Genomic DNA, 22,373 nt, shown 5'->3' on the forward strand with positions numbered 1-22,373 from the left:
TTCAAAAAGTTCCATTCAAAATCTCCTCTCGCCCGCTTTATTTGAAACGGCGTTCCATCCAAGTCAACGGCAAAGTCTTCCACAACAAACCTTGTCACACAATAAATACCAGTCAGCTAGTACAGAGCCGTCTGGAGTCCAAATAATGACTTTGAAATTGTTGAAAAGCAAGCAATTTACATGAGATAATCCTGAAATTACCTGATATCAACGTTTAGTTTTAAGTAGTTGAATTACAGTCCAATAAACTAAATTATAGCTAAAAGGAGTAACTTAGTGGGTCACTGAAACCAATAAACCGCCCAAATTGTTAATCATGGATTGAAGTATAAACCGCTCAAATTGTTAATCATGGATTGAAGTCCCAACGAATAAAAAAAAAAGGGCAAAACAGTAAACAACTAAAAATTTTGAAAAAATAATTAATCAAAATAAGGTCCCAACGGAAAAATTATACAAGAGTGATATCAAAGCAAAAAAGCAAAAGCCAATGAAAGTTGTAACAAAACCAACAGCCTCACAAGAGCACCGGACTGAATAAGCTACATCAGAATCCCAAGGAACTTAATAAAAGGAAATAGATACCTATATATATATATATATCTCTCTCTCTATTAACAATAATTGGGATCCATAGGGTCGTGGGTGCATAATGCCACCTTTTTCAGCCTGCAGGGGCTCTTCTGCAAATGTCAAACCAGCTCAACAACATACCATCGATAGAAGCGAAATAAATGTGCACCCGACAAGAATATAAGAGTATGGAATGCTCCTTAGTGTGTGGCTAATACTTATACACTGATGAACTACTTTGAGGTGGTGGTGGTGGCAAACGATTAGGCGTCCGACGGCTGCCAGAGTTTGCACCTGAGCTTGAATCACCATTCTGTGCCGGGTCACTGTAACGGCGGCCATGGCCATTGGCGCTGCTTGACCTCGATTCACTGCGGGAGCTGGAAAAATCGGCAGGCCCATTTGCTGCAGCACCAAATGCGGACCTCCATTCTTCACCTGAGTGGCCAGGGGTTCTTGGACTACTCTCTGCAAAAGATTCATCTTTCTACAATCAGCCCTATATGAATGACTAAAATCCACGCCTACGTTAGGTCTGTCCGAGTATATTTCATATAGATCAGGAACCTGCAATTCAACATGAAGATTGCCAGTGGAAAAAAAAAATCACAATAAGCTCACCAGATCCAGTGCCACCATCAGACCAACTAGCAGCTGCTGCACGATTGTCCTGAATGCTAAGCTGACGGGTAAGCTTTGAGAGGAGAGATGACTGTTTTTGATACCGTTCTCGCCTACGTTTGACATTTTGGTCCTCTTGAAGCAATTCTTCAATCCTTGCTGTGCTTTGTGAACTAACCATAAGCACGGAAAGCAAGAATTTAATTAGAAAAAAGTTCATTTTTATTTACTTATGTTATTACTATGTTCACAAAATCATTAGTATTTTAACTATGTTCGCAAAGTACTTTAACTATTTCTAATAGAATTAGAGGGCATGTTGAAAGACATTTGCCAAAACCAAAATTGGTCCATGATATTAAAAGCTGCACCTAGCAAACCAAGGAGTACTAGCTGAGATACTGATACACAGAAGAGGGGGAAATGAAAAAAATGACAGGATACAATTGATTACTGCAACAATAAGTGGCTACTTGAGTGATCTAGCAAGCCAATAAATTGTCAAAGCAATGTCCGTACAATTACATGAATAGGCATATAATATGTCATAGAGATTAATCAAACCAATGTGGAATATCACCAACCTCACTGAGCTGTAAAGCTGATTCAGCATATCTTCCTTTGCTTTCTCCACTTGACAAAGCACAACAGCCTGCTCAATAACAAGTGAAATATAGGATTTACAAGGGCTCAAGAACTACAAACTGAAAAGAACTGGACTAAAATGCAAACCTTCGGAACATTTGCAGCAAGACTGTTCAAAACAGCTTCCACATAACCACGAACTTCTTGAGACATCCATCTAAGCTCTTCTTCAGGATCGGCAGGTCTTCTAGCCATTGTGTCCTATAAAAGACATCAATTATCAGAGATACATCTTGAACAGCTGGATCATGTGACATCATCTAAATACATATTAATGTAGGACTTTACCCCCTAGTAGAGTACCTATTTTGTGAACACTTAAAACACAGATAAACAAGTACAACTACCAGGTAACAGTTATTTATCAAGACGTATGAAAGCATGAAAACAACTTATGCGTCTTCATTACAATGGAAAGTGTCTTCAAGGACCATTCTGGCAATAATGGTTCCAAATGTAGCTTGTCTGACAAAAATTCAACTTACTAAGGAACCATCTGAAAGGCTTTGCCTTATGGATGGACCGCCTTCAATTGTTGTTGCTGTACCCTTGGCAGGAGCCCCCTTTGGTTGAATGACACTTCTTATCTTATTCACCCACTCAACTTTGTCAGCCATGCTCTCAGCCTTCAGTACAACAGCACTGTGAGCTGCAAGGTTGAATGATACATCTTATCATAAGCAGAAAGAGAGGATCTTGGAGTGTACTTAAATTTGAAATCAAATAGAGATTTACCTTTCAAAACAGTTTTATATGGAACCTTGTTAGTTATTTTAAACATGAGACTTGGAGCTTTTCCAGAATCTGGTCCGTTTGCTTTTTTTGATTCCTTCAAACTTTTTGGAGGATCCTCCTCATCTGAAATCTCTTCAATATAACATTCCTAAAATGCAGAATATATACACAATTTAAGCAACTAAAATATGAACTAACATGTTCTTTTAGCATAAGCCAATTAGACATACTACAATCATGCGGAAGATATAATAAGAAATTTAATCCACAAAGATACTGCAGCAGAAAGTAAAAAGATACTGAAACAGCAACAATCACAGACTCATGCAAACAATAACTGAAACAATTTTAAAAAGGCTAATAGGAATTGGAAAATTTTGCAACTACTCTGAACTCATAAACAAAAGAACAAATAAACCATACCTCCAAGGTGATAACACCCCGAAAATGTCTTTCTTCCTGTTTCTTGGTGTAGCCAAGCTGGATCAAAGTTAAACACAACTTAGAACCCATTACAGAAAGAAAAAAAAAACAAAAACAAAAAAAAAAACAAAAGCAAAAACAAATATTAAACCCAAAAAGAAAAAGCATCCATAGTAGGGAAAAGATACAATATTATGTTTCAACATGGAACTTCACTTTAATACCTTGCCACTTTTTTCATTCAGAACAAACCAACGCCTGCTCCAGCCATTTGTTTTTGCACTTTTCTTCAAGAGAAAACCTTAGAAACAAAGAGAAATAACCAACAAAACAGTTATTTTACATCAACACGGACTTCACAAGCAAATAAATGTTGGTCAAAAGCCAAAGAAACCCAGAAATGTCAGTTAATCATACAAGAATATAGACCTTGCTACTTAAAAGAGAGTAAACAACATATACATAGTACAAATATATATATATATATATATATATATAGACCTTGCTACAAGAATATAGTACAAAAAAGAAATATCAGTTAATCATACAAGAATATAGACCTTACTACTACAAAAAAAGTAAACAATAATATATACATAGTACAAAAAAAAGTGTGCAAATGCTGATAAGTGGATGCATGATTAGGGTACTACCATGAGAGTCTCCAAATGCAAAAGAAAATCCATTATGTGATGCAATACTCATGAGTCAATTAACTGTCTATTTGGCTAACAACAAAACAACAAACAAGAAGCCGTCTTAAATGAAGTGTGGCAATATCTTCATCAAATGATAGACAGATTCAGCTATAATGATCCTTCCTCCAGTACACTTCTCTCTTGAGCAAGGTTTTCATAAAATAAAGTGTGGCAAAATATTGTTTTACTAACTACTTATTCTTATTTAGCAAAACCAACTATTCAAGATAAGTTTTTACATCCATACAGCAATCAACTAAAGGGCTGTTCAGTACTAAACAAACTGCAGTAACAAATGAGATCCATAGAATTTAAATATGTGGGATACCAATACTTCTTCTGGAATTTAACCTATAGTAAGGACAATATAATGTCAGCAACCCATTGCAAGTAAACAACAAATATACATCAAACCAACAGCAGATCCCATTTGCATTCACTAAAAAAACGTTTCCACTTCCTTATTTTGGAAAATAGAACTTTAGAAACATAGAAACACTTGGAAAGCCGAAATGCATGTATAACTACTACCGAATAAGAGAATGTTGACATTTTCTGCAGTCGGATGAAAGAATAAAAAGACCCGCTTTATCATTTTAACAGTTCCACATATCTGATGCCAGATGATCTGAATATACTATCTTTGAAATATAAAGAGAACAAAGGAGAGACAGTTCTCTTTTCAGAAACTTTAGTTGGGAAACTGAAAAGTATCTCCTCACCCAGTGCGTGCGCAGAGATGATAAACCAAAACAATCATGATAATGAACATAGAGTCTTCTCGCATGGAAACAGCAGTACCATTCAACTTTAACTACTAGAAGCATGCTTCAAATGAACTTAATGGGAAAAAAGCATGACCTAACAGAACAGTCTGTTAACCATTAAATTCGAGAGAGAAAGTTATGTTTCACATTCAAATTTCACTTCAACTAAACTGGCAGTGCCCCTTATTTACCAAATTGTCATTCTTTTCTGGAAAGTAGAGGCATGCTCATAGTCTTTGAAGATCGATGTAGTCATCTCCATTGTGAAAGTAAATCACCAACCACCGTAACACATAATCTTCCCAATCAATTGACTAAGCAATTGAAATTACACAGAGGTTAATAGCTAGAATGCTTTCATAATAACAAGGTTTGGAATTTATGCTTTTTGGAGGTTGGACTTGTCTTGAGATCCACTGGTGGATAAGGTTTACAGTGATCTTGATTACTAATCAGGGGACACACATATTGGAGTCTCTGCAGTCTGCCCCTTGGTTCTTCCAAAAGCATTCTAACTCTACTCACCAATAGTGATTACCAAGAGATCATGGATATGATTAACAAGAAAGAACATAAATTTGTTTGGTGTATTTCTTGCATTAAACAAGTACTACATTGTGTTTTCAACATAATTCTAACTAATAATTTTTTTAAAAAAAAAAAGGAAGGTATAACACAAATGAATAGCACAACATACTAAATTAACATGAGGCAAAACATTTCTTGATATGGTAAGGTACATACCAGCTGTTATTTCTCCACTAGGCCCAGCAACTTGTAGATTTGATCCCTCTTTTGCATCTTTATCTTGTTTAGAAGACTTCTCTTTCGACGACTTAATGTTATCACCAGCTTGTTGTGATCCTGTTTGAGGGCTTGTTGCCTAACATAAGAAATTGATAACTATTACACAGCAAGAGTAGTGCAAATCCATCTAAACTAACTATCAAGCCAGGAACATAACCGGTCAACAAATTGCTCATTACTATTCTCAGCAATCTCCAAATTGTATTCTTAAATGCACAAAGAACAATATACCCTGTTTAAAATGGCTTGCTCAGCCTCCTGCGCCTTCTTAGAAGATTTATTCTTTAGCTCTTCCTCACGTCGCTGCCTATCCATTCTGCGAGTAGATAAAATTAGTAAAAAATCAATGAGATGATCTTCGAGTTAAACATGAAAAGCCACAATCGTCTTTGTCAGCTTAATTACTGTCTAAGAAAAATCACTAAATCCAACATCAACACGCCTCAGAACAACAAATAGTAGTGAGCAACGCTTCTCCAGCTTTTTCTAAATTCCTATTATAACATCAAAACTTCACCCTAAATAATCTGGACTAAAAGGATAATTTGATTGTACAAACAACCAAACAAGCAGCACAAAGACTTGACAGCATTATTATTCACAATTGAGTGCTATGGACGGACATAATAATAACCGAATATGTGTTGTATAGCAAACAATTAGTTTACCCAAATAACTATTACCTAGTAAACTGATATAGGACCCCAGACCAAGCTCCAACAAGAACATCAGGTATTTAAATTAAGCACAAGCAAAACAAAATCTTTGACCCCTTTTTTCCCCTAAATCTAGACCTTGTCTTCGTCCATTTCTCATTGCTTGCACCCAACTACTTAAGGAATCAAACAAGTATACAAGCTAGCAATACTTACCAGTGAGTAGCAACAAGCATATTTTCTATAAAAATAAAGCAACAGCAGAATGACTACATTACTGTGCTTTTCTTTTCTGAACTAAATTGAAATTTGAAAACACAATTTCAGGATAAGAACTATATAAAAAGATATGAAACCAAAGTTGTTAGCAAGAGAATAGAATATTCAATTCTTGTGATAAAAAAAAAAAAAAATCCTGTTGCCTGACATCTGATAAAATAACAGAAAACAAGGAATAAGAACGAAGGGATTATTATAGAATAAAATGAACCAACCTCCTTTGAACTAAGCGAATGAAGTGCTGAGGAGGAACAAATGCACGCTCCATATCAACAAGAGCAACCACCATCTTTTTGGCCTCATTTCTAAACCCCTCCAAAGCATTAGATGCAAGTGTAATAACCTTAAGCAGGACATAGACAAAATATGCAGTAAGAGAAAAGATATTGACAGTGAAGTCTGCTGGTATTAAAGATTTAAGCATTCTTGTAAAGAACACCAGATAGAAGAATACCTCGCGCTTGAATGGAGCGTATCTTCCAAGACCTGGCGTAGCATTAGCAGCAGCAGATACTATATCAATTAATACACGGTGTACCTAGTAGCAGCAATAACAATTAGGAAGGGGGGAAAAAAGACGATAACGTAATCTCCAAGCTGGCAAGCTTTTTGTAAATTCACTGAATGACCAACTATAGCACATTTATCTCACATCCTGATCATATGTTATGTTGATTAGTCTACAGAAATAAAGACAGGAAATCAGAGACAATGCCAAACAGATATGCTAAAAAAATAGGGGACCAAAAAAGAAGAGGAAGGGACTACTTCATTCGTCTGGATTGCTAAAAGAACCACAGTTTGGTCGGACCACAAAAATTAGTCCTTAATAGTTGATGATATGATATAAAAGATTGAAAAACAAACGAATGCAAATTTACACAAGCAAAAGGCCGAAATATAGCCACCTGATAAAATCTAAAGTACAAAGTACATAATATTATTCAACGAACAAACTGGGATGTGACTGAAAAAAATCAGTACCTCATCAACACATAGCCGCGACGGTTCTTTCGCAAGTTCTAGAACTCCTTTTATCAAAGATCTTAAACCTTTCTCCGGAGATATCAAGTACGGTTGATAACCATCAGCTTCCAATACAATCTATAATGTCCAATAAAAAAGTTGCATTAACCTAACTGGACGACTTTGTTGGAGGATTAAACATAAAAGAAATTGTTTTATCTTACTCTTTTCACATTATTGATATCAAAATGCCTGTCTAATGGAAGTTGCTTGATCCTATTAGGGAAGTTCCCCTCAAAACTTGCAACAATTTTCCATCCTGTACCCTGCATATCCAAGGTAAATCTTTTATAGATGCATTACATATATAACGGCTAGTAAGTTTTCTTTTTAAGAAAAGAAAAACATAAACTTTCTACTAACCTCACCAGTTGCAATATGCTGAAGAAACTTATCTTCAAATTCTCGGCAAAGCTCTAGAGCAATAGCCCTGGTTCCTTCCGCACTATGCACCATTTGCTCCCCCAGCCTTACCAATTCATCTTGTACTATCTGCGACTTACCCTGGAGCCTGAAAATAGTGCTCACAGAAGAAGTTCATTAGTTCAAAACTGATCAAACATTTTTTACCGAGCCTACTGAACAACACTAAATTATTTGGAAATTGGAATACACAATTACGAAAGCTAGAAAAAGCCCTCCATCTCCGGCTAAACACTCAGCCATCTATACGATTAAAAAAATCAAGCAAAATCAATAAAGTTTTAAGTACCTAATATGTTTGAAATAAAAGGGTATAAACACTTCATGACTGGCCTCTGCTATTTCTATTGGGAAGCAATTAATTCTAGCCGTCTATTAGAAGCATAAAATTTTCGACTTTCAAGGAAGCTGATAAGCTATCACATTGCAAGAATCATAACATTACATAGTTTAAGTATGATAATCCCAACTGTTATCAACGAAGCAATCATGGAAATTTAATGATACCCTCATATTCTCATGAATATACAAAGATGTGAAATTAAAATTATGCAAAAACAGAATATATATCCTCTTCAAATTCTAACCTCCCAATATGTGGAGCCTCCTATTTACTTGTGAATCTTACCTTGGTGCAAGTGCAGCACAGGAACAAAAAGACAAAGTTTTCGATAAATTAGTAAAAGAGTGGTTGTTCATTATTAGAGACCGCATCAGGTAGAGTTGATAGTTCAGCCAAAACCAAATTAGATATCAACATAAAAGATAATTTGGAAGCCAAAACCAAATTAGATATCAACATAAAGATGTTTTGGAATTTGGACCGAATATCTCTTTGAAAGTCGAGCAGACAGCTTGAAAGAAAACTTCAGAAAAGTATACATACCCAGATAGGAGGTTCGGGAGCCTCACTTTCATTCGCTTCCTTATCTGCTTAGCAAGTGTATCGACTAAAGCTACTCTACCAAGCTTGCTTGGGGGAGCTCCAGTCAGTATAGATTTAAGGCTTTCGCTCTCAGCTCTCCAAGCAGTTTCTAATGAGTTTTCAGAACCAACTGATCCAGCTTGGGCTGATGCAATAGATACAGATTGCCCAATCAACGCGACCCATTGAATATCAGCCGCACTTCGTGGTCCCTGATTCAGGAGAAGGGCCTGAACAGCGGCAAGACTTTTCTGGTCTCCAGCTGCTTGATCAATTTTGCTAATAACACCAATTGTTCTGGTTCCTGGCATGACATAACAAAACATATAGGCATTTTTTAAGTTACGGTAATGAACAAAAGCAACAATACAGAAAGCATAATGGTTATTATATTCCAGTAATCTGTAACTGAAGAGGGCATGCAGAATCCCTTAATGCTCCAACCTTCTGAATCAAATTCCTTAGCAAGCCTAAGAGCTCGAGAAGATGAAATTTCCGGAGCTTGAGAAGCAGGTATAATTACTAACAAAATTGCATCGTTATGCGCAGCATAGTCACTGATCTGAAACAGCAAACACCAACACAAACGTTGGAATGCAAAACAATAAGATTGTCAGTGCTGTTAGTAAACATATTTGCAGCACCTTCAAGAAAAAGAACAGAAGCATATGAATGTTGGAGAGGTATCAAAAATATTCGGTTACTGATCAACAACGAAGAATATAAACCATATTAAAAACAGTCTCTCAAGCCTTATCCAACTTATTTGCAGTTTTTAACTTCATTTCACTATCTACAAAACTAAAACATTTTCCTCCATCTTATTTCATTTAGCGGACAAGCAGGGAATATGAAATATGAAGGCAATAGGTTTCACTAATCATAGCATAGTACTGATCTGAAGCAGCAAACACCACCACAAACATAGAAATGTAAAACAATAAGACTGTCAGTGCTGTCAGTAAACAGATTTGCACCACCTTAAAAAAACAAGAATAAAAGTATATGAAGAATATAAACCATATCCAAAAACAGAGTCTCAAATCTTATCCACTTATTTGCAGTTTTTAACTTCATTTCACTATATATGCAATTAAAACACTTTCTTCCATCTTATTTCATTTAGCAGACAAGCAGGGAATATGAAGAATGAAGGCAATAAGTATCACTAAGCTCAAAAAATAGACTTAAAAATTAAAAAAAAACAAAAATATACTAACCATTGATTCATCCATAGCTCGCTGGTCTAGTCCAGGTAAATCAACTAATTTTAGTGGAGGTGCTGAAGAAAGCAAGAATAATTTAGTAAGAAAAACTGTGAAGGCAAGTTCCAGAGACTAAAAGAAGCTACCCAAGAAAAAGCAAGACAGGCATCTTTTCCTCAACTCATGTTGTAAAGAGAATAATATCATGATAAGTTCGGAAGATTCGATGAAAAGCAGCAACGCATTGACTTTATGATGATATGTAGATGTTGTCATTCTCCTTATCTAAACCACATCTCTAAGATCTCTTATACTTAGTTAACTGGTCAGAATGAAAACCACTAATCTGTGCTACAAGATTGCTTGGGATGGCAAAAACAGATGTATAAAACATTTCTTAATTGCCTATGCCCTATATGACCCTGCAGGAGAATTTTGCAAAAGTGTTGCTTGAGAAGTTGAGATATAGCTGTTCAAGAAGCTCTAGCATCTCTTTTATTGATATCCTCTCAGCAGCTTCTCCCCAAAGCCAAAAACAGAAACCACTAAACAGATCTTCTGCTTTTGAAGTCTAAAAGCACATTTGAGAAACTCTAGATTTACATCCAACCACACTAGGCTAAAGCTTCTTGACTACAGAAGCTGTAAGAAAAGATGGCTTAAATAGGCATTAAGAAATTCTCATAAAAAAGCAGTATGTCCAAAACCATGTACGAGTTAGGGTCTATGAAACAACAGAAGTACAATTAAAACAGTAAAGGTCGTTTGACAAACCTAGGAAAAGCAAGCTGTTTCTATCAGATTAACTCAGTATTTCTATTTCCTTTTTCAATGAATTACAACCTAATATAATACGTAAGACGTCGACATGAGCATATATAGACACAGCACTGTTTTTGTGTTGATGCTAATAAAACTTCTAAACTAGTCCAAAGCAGCCACCACTGGTTTCTTTGTTGATCAACATTGATGATGCAAAATGCCTGCAGTTTGTGCTGTAGTATAGGAATCTGGGGAAAACCTGAAAAAATCCTCAGTTTTTGCAAATTGTAACTTTGTAGAAGTAATTAAATACATCATTTCAACCAACAAAAGTTAATGTCTTCTGAAGGATCGTGATTACTATCTAACAGTTTCTTAGTTCGACACAAAATTACATGTTTCAAAATATAACAAACTGATTTTCTTTACTAATAGCGACATATTAAGAATATGCTGATGGGGACTTTCGCAGTTTCACATATTAGCAGATGACCATGAAACTTTTCACGGATAAATCAAGAAGACCAAACAAATAAGCTAAAGCGGGAAAGAACGTTATCCAGACCTGTACTGGTACGTAGCTTTAAATATATTTCATCCGCACGGCTCCTTCCAGAGCTATTCACCCCTGCCCCCTTGCTTAGCCTGTCTTGAAGAGAATGTCTAAGAGCACCTGCAAAGTATTGTTATAATACCTTAAAGTTGAAAAGTCAAGAACCAAAAGAAACAAATTATTGCAAGAAAAAAAATAGTCTGTCAAGAGATCTCACTTGCGGAAACCTGCTGGGATTTGCTGTCTATCTGCAAGATGATTGATTTACTACTGAGGGAACTATCCCGCTGCAGATCGATGCTGATGGGAGCCCGAGTCGCACCGTTCTCTCCCGTGGGCTGTATCCAAACGGCCAAATTGACCACCGAATGAGACCAAATCCACACCAAATTAAACAAAAAAGAACATGATACAAGGCATTTTACCAGTACAGGGTGTCCGATCAAACTGTTCAATACAGCCGATTTGCCCGCGCCCTGCGACCATCACGCCACAATAAGAAGCAAGATTGTTCACATAAAACAACATCAGGTTTGGAACCGATCCCTAATAATCTTTCCTCACAGCAAGCAAGTCAAGGGATTCAAGAACCCTAGAAGAATCATCGAAGAGTGAGAGATGAGCACAATTGGGGGCGAACAAGACAATACTTACGACGTTCCCGAGGACCACGACGTTGAGGAAGGTCGAGTTCCTCTTCGACGAGGGCTCGTCGACGTCCTCGTCGGCAAGAAGGGCCGCAGCTTGGAGCATGGCCTCGGACAGCTGCGAGAGCTCCTCCATCGCCTCCATGCCGCCCCGAGTAGGCGAGATCTAGATCTACGCAAAGGATCCGACGCCGATGCACCCGGATCTAGGGTTTCGGCGACGAGGAATACGAAGCAGGGGGGTCGGATCCGAGGATCTTGGAGGGGAATCGTATGGGAGATGGGAGAAGAAGAGGCGGCGGGCGGAGATGCGATCGAGATCGAGGAAAACTAACAAGAAAATAGAAGACGAGGGGGAGGAGATCGAGATCGAGATCTCTTCACCGACCTTGCGATCTCCCTATGGCGGAAAAAAACAGAGAGAGATTGAAAGGAAAGAGAGAGGAAGGATGATGGAGGAGAAGAGAACGGGGGGCGTAAAAATAATGGTGGCGAGGGGCGGAAAAGAGAAGGGGAAAATGGAACGAAGAATCGAAAAAATTTGCCCCCGCGAAGGAGACCTTCGGAGGTGGCTAACGCTTTTACGGAGGTTCGAAATTTGGATGCGGTGGCCAATACGGTCCGTCGGGTCCTTTATAGCGCCGGGGTTCGGACTCGAGTGCGGCGTTATCTTTTCAAACGGTAAATTGCACCGTTGATCCGTTGGCAAACTAATATTTTACGAATTAAGTTAAATTTTTAAATTTTGAATTTATAAATGGTAATGCTTACCGTCTATTAACCCTTCAATTAAATTTGCTCGGTAAAAAAAATCATTATTTTGAATGAAAGTTACTACGAGTTAAGCTCTGCAGGTGCTGAAGAGGGATCTATTAATACTTTATCTGTGATTTTTTTTTATATAGAAATTATTTTTGATAAATAGTTCGATTGAAATTACGAATACATGTTCAAAATTCCCAAACGGGTTCTAAAGCGGATTAAGGCACTTCGGCAAGCTTTCTTCTATAAAGGAACCTCACAAATTGGAGTAACATGACTCGTGAGCTACAAGAAAGTATACAGAAACAAAGACAAGAGAGGTCTAGGAATCAAGAACTTGAAACTTATGAACCTGTCGCTTTTAACGAAGTGATAGTAAAAATTATTTTAGAAGTGAATATAAAATTGAACAAGCTGATCAGAGCTTTTTATTGTAAGAAGAAAAGGTCTCTTAGAAAATAAACCTTTTTCAAATCCTACTCGTAGTAGTGGAAAAACATACCAAGTTACGGAGCAATTTTTTAATATGGAGTTGCCTATAGTTTAGGAAACGACAAATACATTATCTTTTGGTTCAACATTTGGCTCCATGAATCTCCCTACACACAAATTTTTATGAGATCTTTCATAAAGTACAAAAGCAAATGAATCATTTATCGGAGAAAGCTGGGGAAGAAGGGGCGAAAAATGAAACACTATATTGAGAAAAATTATTGCCGCTGTATAGGAGGAAAGGACCCAACTTAAGCAATTCAGAAACTTGCTAACAGACGTCCATGTAGGAAACTATCCGGACTCAATTTGCTGGATATAGACGGCTAATCAATGCTTCATAGTTAAATCTTTATACAACTTACTCTTGATAGAAAGGACCACGGACCGCTTGAGCCAGCATTTTTGGGAACTCAAAATCCCTACAAAGGTGAAGATTTTTTGCCAACAACTGAGTTAGAAAACTATTAGAGAGGACGATTTTACAACTTGATGGATCCATCAGGAAAACAAGACCTAATCATTCATTTGGTCATCTGGTGGTCAAGCTAGGTTGAGAAGAACCAAACAATCTTCAGAGATAGGATGACAAATCTTATGCGAGTCTTGCAGGGCATTCGGGTCATCTTGGAGCTGGTCTGAGTATTGTTATTAAATTGTCATTTTTAAAACTGTTTATCTTTCTTATTTTCTCTTTCTCTCTCTATTTTACTTTTTGTGGCCTCAGTTATTCTCACTATGTAGTTAAATTCATTATGTTTGAATGAATGAGGTGAATATTGTGCTATTTTCTTCTTAAAAAAAAAAACAACGTGTACTAAGAATTCAACTATAAAAGTTAGAAAAATTACAACTAAGATATAAAAGGTTGGAGAGTGAATGGCGCAATTTATATTCCTTTTAAACCAGCTAGAAACGACTATTATTTACCTGCCATACGGTTAAGTTATAGAAACTTTCTAACACTTCCGATTCACATTTGGTGAAATTGAGGCGGTTGTACCAGATGTGACATTAAATCTCTCATTGACTCTCCTAACTTAGATGTTACAACTATTCAATCAAATTGGATCCAGTCGTTGTCAAATTGGAACAGGAACTTCAGTTTAGTTTTCATATTGCTACTATTGTTTTTCAGTCTCAACAATTTTGTTGCCCTTCAGTTATATTGGTATTGACTGAATTAGGCTGAAATACTATCAATAGTATCAAGTTATTGGTGCTATTAGGTTTTTAGCTATTCGATTGAGAAATGTGTGGCTATCATGATGTGACCTCTCTAGGGTTGAGTGAGTGGTTAGTTGAATAGTATAATCTAACGGGTAATAATAATTAAAATAGTTAAATCTAACGGTAAAAAACTCGATAGTACAAAATTCTTGATGCTATTGATAGTATCCTAGCCAGACTTGTATTAACTTGTATTATTGTTAGCTTTCTCATATACATTACCAGATTAAAAAAAAAAGATAAAAAATAATTTTTTTTGACACTTTCTTCCGTCAATCTCCTTTCTGGCAAAGACTTGATAATTGGTACTCAATATCTAAAATTCGAAGTTTAACTACTTCACATTTTTAATTAAGCTTATTTTTAAAAAATAAAAGAAATAAAGTATGCTAATTTTCTCTAAAAAAAAAAAGCATCTTTTCTCCTTTATAAATTACAAATCTTTTCACTCCAAATACAAATTTATCAACGATACTTCTCTCAAGGCAATAGCATAAGAGGCACTCAACCTATTAGCAGTTTTTTTTCGGCCCTTAACTTTTGGGCTGTGTTTGGTTCGGATATAAGTAAGAACTGCGAGTTCCAGAGATAGGTACAAGTTCAGATATGAGCAGGAACTAGACTAATTTTACGTTTGGATGAAAATTGAGTTGTTTCTAGGAATAAGGTAAATAGTGTTTGGATGGTTAGATTGGAACAAGAGGAATAAGAATTATAATTTGAAATTAAAATTATATTATGTAATTAATTAACATCAAAATATTACTTAAAAATAAATAATAAATTAATTATTAATAATTAATTATAAATTAATTATTAATAATTAATTATAAATAATAAATTAATAATAATAGCGATTGTCTAATTAATAATTATTGATAATTAATTATAAATAATAAATTAATTATAATAATTATCTAATTATTAAAGCAATAAATAATAATTTAAATATATTATTAGATTAATTAATAATTTACTGCCATTAAAATTAAATTTAGATTTTAATTAACTTTGTTCTTATCACGAAACAAGCTTGTTACAGGAAAAGGTTGGAACAGCAGTTCCAGCCTTATACCAGCTTATTCTTGAAATTCTGACCAAACATCACGTTTGGGAATAAAAGGGGGAATAAGGGCTTATTCCCTTCCCTGTTCCCAAACCAAACGCTACCTTGAAGTTTGAGCTGCTATCTCAGTGTGTTCAAATTTTATTACAATTCCATATTTTCTATCGGACGTGAATAACCATATAGTTACTTCCATCAAATTATCCAAAATAAATTTTAAAATTTGATTGTTCGAAAGTGCACTTCGGAAACAGAAATTTTGGCGCTCTTGAGGGTCAGTAAAATACGACGACTGACGTACACGCCATGGACGGACCTACAATGGCGGCCTCATTTTACAGGTTGGGCCAAAAAGGCCTTGGACCACTGAAACACCAGCGTAGTCTTAGAGCTGTTTCTAGCTCCAAATTTGAAACCGTTGGAGAAGCCTCCTCAAAAATTTAAAATTTCAATCATACGAATTCAAAATAACAGTTCATGAAAATAACCGGCCCTATCAATCGTTCTTAATATAAGTGATAAAAAATTTGATGATTGGTATTAGAGACTTCAAGTTCAAAACTTAATTGACTTATATTTTCGGTTAAATTTATTTTTTTAAAAAAATAAACGAAATGGATATTATACTATTTTTCTAAAAAAAAAAAAAATTAGATCCTACAAGCCACGTGCACAGGCACGTGCCCATCACGTGCAGAGCACCAGTGCCGCGCCCTATGGTAAAAGGACCAACGGACGGTGGTTTTGGGCCACAACCCGTTCGTTTCGTTTCGTTTCGTTTCCTTTGCGCGGACGACCCGCCGTCAACAACCCGCTTTTCGCATTCCAAACGAGCACATCACAGCCGTCCGTTCACATCACGCTTTCCCCTTCCTCTAAATCCGCACCGTTCGTAAGCAGGTGAGGAAACTGAGATCATCACCAGTAAACGCCCGATCGGCGCAAAAATTCGGGGGAAAAAATTAAAAAAAGAAGAAAAGGAAAAGAGAGAGAGAGAGACAGGAACAGCAACAGCAGCAACAACAGCAGAAGCGCCCACCTCCTTCCTTTTTTTTCCTCCTCCGCCAACCGCCATCAACAACCACCGCTCCCATTTCCCCTCCCCTCCCCGCTTCTCCAATCCCCCGATAATGGCGGATTGCGAGGTAATCACAAACTAATCACACTCCACTCTCCTCTTCTCTCTCTCTCTCTCTCTCTCTCTTCCCCTTACCCTAACCCTTCTATTTCTCTTCGCCTCTTTTTTTATTTTCTCTTCTTTTGTATCTCATCACTCTCTCTGTGCTCTCTCATGGTATTGGGGGGAGGTAGAGAATGGAGGCGCTGAAGAAGGCGTATGCGGAGATCATACTGAACACGGCGCAGGAATCCGCGGCTCGGATTCTCGCGGCGGAGCGCAAAGCGCTCGGCTTCGAACGAAGCCTCTGCGCGGCCAAAGAGGAGGCGGTCGCAACGATGCTCCGCGTCAAGGCCACCATGGACTCGAAGGTCGTTTCTTTGGGGTTGAATTTCTATGAGAATTGTGATTTGCATTGCATTAGTGTGTTGTAGTGATCTCGTATTGGGTTTTCTCTCACTGTTGATTTCATGTGCTTGGGTGGTATGCATAGTACAAGTAATTAGTAGTTACTTTTGCAGTTTTGTGCTCTAGATTTTACTCTCTGTGTTTCAGTTAGAGTTATTAGTATCTGGGTTTGTAACGATCTCATATTGGGTTTTCTTCCAATATTGATTCCATGTATCTGGGGTGATACTTATCTAAGTGGCTTTTGGAGCATTTATCTAGTTATCTACATCTAGGGCCAATATCTCCACTATAGCAATAGAAGCAGAGATTGCATTCGGCTGCTTTGAAGGCTTGGTCTGTAAAGAAAGAAAAGGCACCGCTAATAGCGATTTTCCCCTTACGCACATGTAAATCCGTCCATTGCATTCTGTAAGTTCATTTTATTCAGCAATACATCTTCAGTTGGAGTAATATCACATCTGAAGGTTTGTAAATTGGCATTGGGGAACTCCAAAGAGAGGGAGAGAGCCTTAAAACAACCTCACTTGGTTCTTGTGATTTGTTGCCGCTTGAGCATAAATATACATTTCAGTGTCAACAATAGCTTATACATTCTGTACCTTTCTCCTTTTATTCTTCTTATCATTATTTGTTTGTTTCCTTGCCATATTTTGTTTATTGATCAGCTTTATGTTTTCTTCTTTCTTGAGGATTATTCCAAGCTGTAGGGACTATATTTTCAATACACTCACATATGTCACATGAGATAACAAAGATGTTCGTTGTCCTCTTGTTCTTTAACTTTCAAAAGTTAATTTGAGGAATGCGTCGGAACTTTAACGACTTTATGATTGAAAAATGAACGCGTATAAACTTTGTTTCACAATCAAATGAAATCCTAGACAAATATTTTGTAGTGCTTGTCAAGCATGTGTCAGCTATTATGATACTTTTTTTCGTTGTATCTCTATCTTTTGATCTACACAATTACACCTGCACTATGGTGTTCTTTTTTACTGTATCTGTATGTGTTGATTTGCACAATTACACCCTGCCTTTCAAAGGATCTCCTTTCTTTTGACTTGGCGAAAAGCAGGGTACAAAATGGAGCAACTATGTTACTTATGGTCCCCTAGCTTATTACCATGTCACTGCTACTGTGGCTACCTGGATATTCTAATCCCTGTTGTAACCTAGGTCATACGATTTATTTGGTAAATTTGTAAGCCATGAATATTTTAGCTGTTTAACCAGCTGAACTGAGCTGTGTTGACCATTTTCTGCATAACGTTCTTGAATAAGTTTTAATGCCTAGGTTGCTGTGTTTGCATCCTCCACAATTGTTAGATAGTAGGACAAGTCTCCTAGGATTTCTAACTCAGTAGGCTATTAGCTTTTTCCCCTTTATGTACTTTTAACTCATTTGTCCCTCAGCGATGAATACGGTTCCTATAGAAACTGTCGTTTTAGATAGAGTTTTGAGGGATTTTTTTTTTGGCTGAACTGGGCCTTCTGTGGGTTTATACATGGATAATGCCCATCAGTTTTATGGTCCTTTGGTGCTTAAGATCTTTATGTGGACTATGGACTTTATAAAATCAGTAGTCAGATAGGTAATTTAGTCAAACTCTTTATAGGGTTTTGCTTGATCAATTGTAGTTTCAGTTAGATAAACATGATTTATTATGACCATTTTGATCATGTAAGTGGTACAAAATATCCAGTGATAACTTGTGCAGTATGGAGATTTTTCTTAGTGACTGTTTTTTGAATCTCACCTTTGATAGTTACTTAATATGTTTTGGCTTTTGTGGGAGCAAGTTTGGAAGTTGGCTCATTGTCAAAACTCATCACTCTTTTAGTGTCTATATTGTACTGTTCACCATTGTGCTATTCTGTAATGTAATAAAAAAATCAGCAGGTAATATATCAGTCTCGCATCATGTGGATGCAGTAAAGTAACATCTTCCAGTAGGATAAACTACCAAACCTGCTGGAAGGGAAAGATGCAAAGTTTGATTCACAAATCACACGAACACCTATAAATATAGCATGTGTTTTTTTGTATTCCGAATGCTGAGACAAACTGGCTTTGTGGCATCAAGATTCAACTTGCTTCGGCTTTACTGTAACCATTACGTCAATCTGTTTCACTTGGTTTCAGACAATTCATTTGCCTGCCTAACTATTATCTTCCAGTTTTACTAAACAGTCTAATGTTTTTGATGGAGGGTGCAAACAACAGAAATATTTTCTGACTAATTTTCTTCTTTACAGATTAGAGAAGCAGAAATGCAATCATTATGTAATGTTAGAAGGATTCAGGAACTCGAAGCTCGGCTAAATAAATCAGAGGATACTATTAGCTCTCTTAAACTGGAGTTGAAAAGAGCAACCACCGAGTTGGAACTGACAAGGAAAGCTAGCATGTCATTTAAAGAAGATGTCAACGGTCATGCCACATCTGATAGTGGCAACTGCGAGGAGAACATCCTTAGCTCTGGTTCCAAGCCAGGCTCCCCTATGCAACTTGGCTCATCAGCTCTTGAAACTACAAGCTCTATGAAAGATATTCCTTCAGAAAATGGTGCTAAAACTACTGATCTAGCATCCATCATTATGAGGAGCAAAGAACATGACCTTTATAAGAATGGGTATACACAACGAATTCGAGCACTTGAACAGAAACCGTTTACTGCCAAAGTGCCTCTGGGGCAAAGTGATAACCAGTTCACCGGAATAAAGGATGAAATATCCTTTGGAAAGAATGAGTCTGCCAAAAATACAAGTACTGCAGATTCCACAGCTGAACAGGTAATTCAAGAAGCTGAAAATCCAACTAACTCTAAAATGTCAGAAACCAATGTAAAGTTCTTTCGTCGGGTTTCTCCGAGAAAGGTACGAACAAGATGGGATCACATGAAAAATTCCAAGTCTGGTACTTGTCCTGATGAGCAAAAAGGGGACCAGAATTCATCGGGTATCAAAACCTCTAAGATAACCATTGGAAACAATAATGGTGGAACTGGTGAAACAGTGTTGAGGGCTATAAATAAAAAGATCTCCGATAACAGCGTAAGTTCAAAAAATTCAGATGATCGTCCAACTTTGCCTTTGAGCAAAGGAAGTCCCGGGCTATTGCGCTGCAATAGAGGGAGAGTGAAGAGGTTAAGTGTTGCAAACCAAATCCATACAGAATTGGAGAACAAAGCTTTCAGTGATGTCAAATCTGTTAAGGACAGCATCGGAAATGAAGGTATGTTAGAGACCACTGTTTTCTAATAGCATCTGCCATAAGTGGTACTTTCCCACGAAATATTAGAAGGTTCTCTCTATATATGCACCTGCAAAATTCACTATTTCCTTCTAGATCTCTATAAAATCTTGCTGCTTCGTGTAAAATTATACAAAAGATGGCTTTAGAACACCACTTTCTTACAAAAATGCCCTTATTAAAAATAAGCAAGTCAACCAAATTTCTTGTTGGCAATTTGACTTCAATTATCAAATTCTCCTACAAAGGGGCATTTTTTTTAGAGAACTGAGTGTTTCGAATGGCATATGAGTACTAAATTTTGTTAGGATTCAGGTATACTTGTAGGAACATATTTAATCATCTAAAAGACTATACTAGCAATTTTCGCTGAAGGCAGATAAATTGAAGCAGGTGGGTTGCCATCAAGGGTAAACTCCAAACTGAAAGCACCAGACAAGAGCACAGCTGAGAAGGCAGAATCTTTAGTCTGTGAAGTGAATACCGATCAGGTTGATGCTGCTGTGGCAAATTCTGAATTGAAAGAGGAAAATACTATTGCACCCAATGGAACTTCTACTCAAGCCGAAAGCGTACAGTTTTTAAAATATACTTTCCGGAGGAAGCGGAGAAGGGAATCTTCAGACAACAATAATGAAAGCATTGCCGTGGATTCTAAAAAGAGCAATTTAAAGAAGTCAGCTGAAAAACAAAATGTACAAGTTAAGCCTCAGAAATCTAGCTTACTAACCGAGTCACCTCGAAGCAATAGGCGACTGGTGCAGGTTGCCCGTCAAGTAAGTGTAGTTTAGCCTTTTTCTGATGCAGTCATTGTGCTGTTTGAAAACTCATTATTTGGCTACTTATTTTATGACGTTGATTTGCTTCTTTACGGGATTACTCCTTATTGAGTTTCAGTGGCTCATTATGCCTTTTATTTTGTTATGCTCTGCAGCTTATTTCCTTGTCTGCAAAGAAATGGTGAGTATCTACATATCCAGAAGAACATGTAGAAGTATCGACAAATGCAAGTCCAAGCACTTAACGGAAGGAAATCCATTGCCTGACTACTGCTTAAGTTATGACTGCGAGTGCTCCTTTGGGCGAAAGTTTGGCCTGGTGAAGAGTTCGCAAATCAGGAATGCATGCATGTACCTCAACTGTAGGATCTAATAATACTTCAGCAGAAGGTATAAACTCGGTATTAGTTTAGCAAAGGTTACCTTTGAGTTATCATTCCTGCATTTGCTTAGTTTTCCCGAGTCGCTTTATGTTCGTGATAATTTTCTTTATAATATTTGTTCAGGCAGGTTGTAGACTACTAGACTCTAGCCATCTAGCACCGTACATTCAATAACATTGGACTTCTCTTTTTCCCCATTTTTAGCGATACATCTTATATCTTAAGAGTTATCAACAACTGTTGTAACGTAAATCTATGTTGAAATTCGAGAAGAGAAAGTTTCAGTAGTTATTTATGTTTAAGCTGTTATATTGTCATAATTTGTAGCTCTGCTTTGAAGAAGAAAAGCAATTATGGTTACGAAGGCTTGCTTTCCCGGCATATCATTCGCATGAAGCCACTTTACATGAAAACCTCAGTTCCTTTTCAAATTTGTTTAAGTGATATTTTGTTGAAATTAGGGGGGAAAAAAATTGTTACAATGTCTAGCAGCTGAGAAGAAAATTCTTGATTTTTTTTTTTTTTTGACTTCAATTATTGCTCGACTCTGCTCCTTTCTAGCAGAAATAGAGAGAGACAAATAGCTTTCCTTTAATCCTCTTGGTGGTTGCATTACAATTTCACTTTAATTTGTAACCAAAAAAAGGTAGGAGAAATAAAATCACAATTTACACCTTTGTAATCTGATTTTGATGACTGATGAAATGCATCGTTATCAAATAGCTCAGCCAACTCGACCATCATGCAACATTTTGGGAATTTATCTTGAAAATTTTCTATTTTCATTTTTTTTAAAAAAGTTTTTCTTTGCACGTCGTGTATCACGCGAGTACTCAAATATCTTCATGGTCAACTTAATAGTTGCAAGTAACAGTAGATGCGATAACAAAAGAGGAGCTAATTTGGCTTCAAATTCGTAGGTTGTTTTGCAAATTGGAGTTATTAAACCTTAAAAAACGTACGTTTCAAAGTATCATTCTTTCTTTGTTGAGTTGCGATTAGTAGAGTATAGATAATGCGGAGTGTTTTGCTGTTTTGCGATCTAACAAGTTGGAGTGGGAAGAAGATTACGTGGCTCACAACAGTCACCAACTTCGTCAAGCGAATCTGAGATTTTTGTTTTTCTTGTTCTTTT

At 36.8% G+C, this 22,373-nt stretch overlaps 2 protein-coding genes across 2 annotated transcripts; one reads left to right on the forward strand and one right to left on the reverse strand.

Annotated features, from left to right (window-relative positions):
• On the reverse strand, nt 409–12,322 carry LOC109728459 (dynamin-2A-like). The gene is made up of 22 exons (XM_020258878.1): nt 11,753–12,322; nt 11,524–11,574; nt 11,316–11,436; nt 11,111–11,218; nt 9,799–9,860; nt 9,023–9,140; nt 8,540–8,882; nt 7,594–7,741; nt 7,395–7,496; nt 7,189–7,308; nt 6,659–6,742; nt 6,420–6,547; nt 5,501–5,585; nt 5,207–5,345; nt 3,222–3,298; nt 2,998–3,054; nt 2,575–2,722; nt 2,325–2,488; nt 1,927–2,040; nt 1,779–1,846; nt 1,195–1,367; nt 409–1,041 (listed from the first exon to the last, which is right to left on the reverse strand). The coding sequence occupies exons 1-22, from the start codon at nt 11,888–11,890 to the stop codon at nt 785–787; spliced, it is 2,805 nt and encodes a 934-aa protein (XP_020114467.1). The 5' UTR covers nt 11,891–12,322; the 3' UTR covers nt 409–784.
• On the forward strand, nt 16,272–21,540 carry LOC109723291. The gene is made up of 5 exons (XM_020251619.1): nt 16,272–16,440; nt 16,607–16,783; nt 19,080–20,058; nt 20,470–20,852; nt 21,011–21,540. The coding sequence occupies exons 1-5, from the start codon at nt 16,426–16,428 to the stop codon at nt 21,038–21,040; spliced, it is 1,584 nt and encodes a 527-aa protein (XP_020107208.1). The 5' UTR covers nt 16,272–16,425; the 3' UTR covers nt 21,041–21,540.

Source organism: Ananas comosus, linkage group 2, assembly GCF_001540865.1.
Source record: "Ananas comosus cultivar F153 linkage group 2, ASM154086v1, whole genome shotgun sequence".
Taxonomy (NCBI): domain Eukaryota; kingdom Viridiplantae; phylum Streptophyta; class Magnoliopsida; order Poales; family Bromeliaceae; genus Ananas; species Ananas comosus.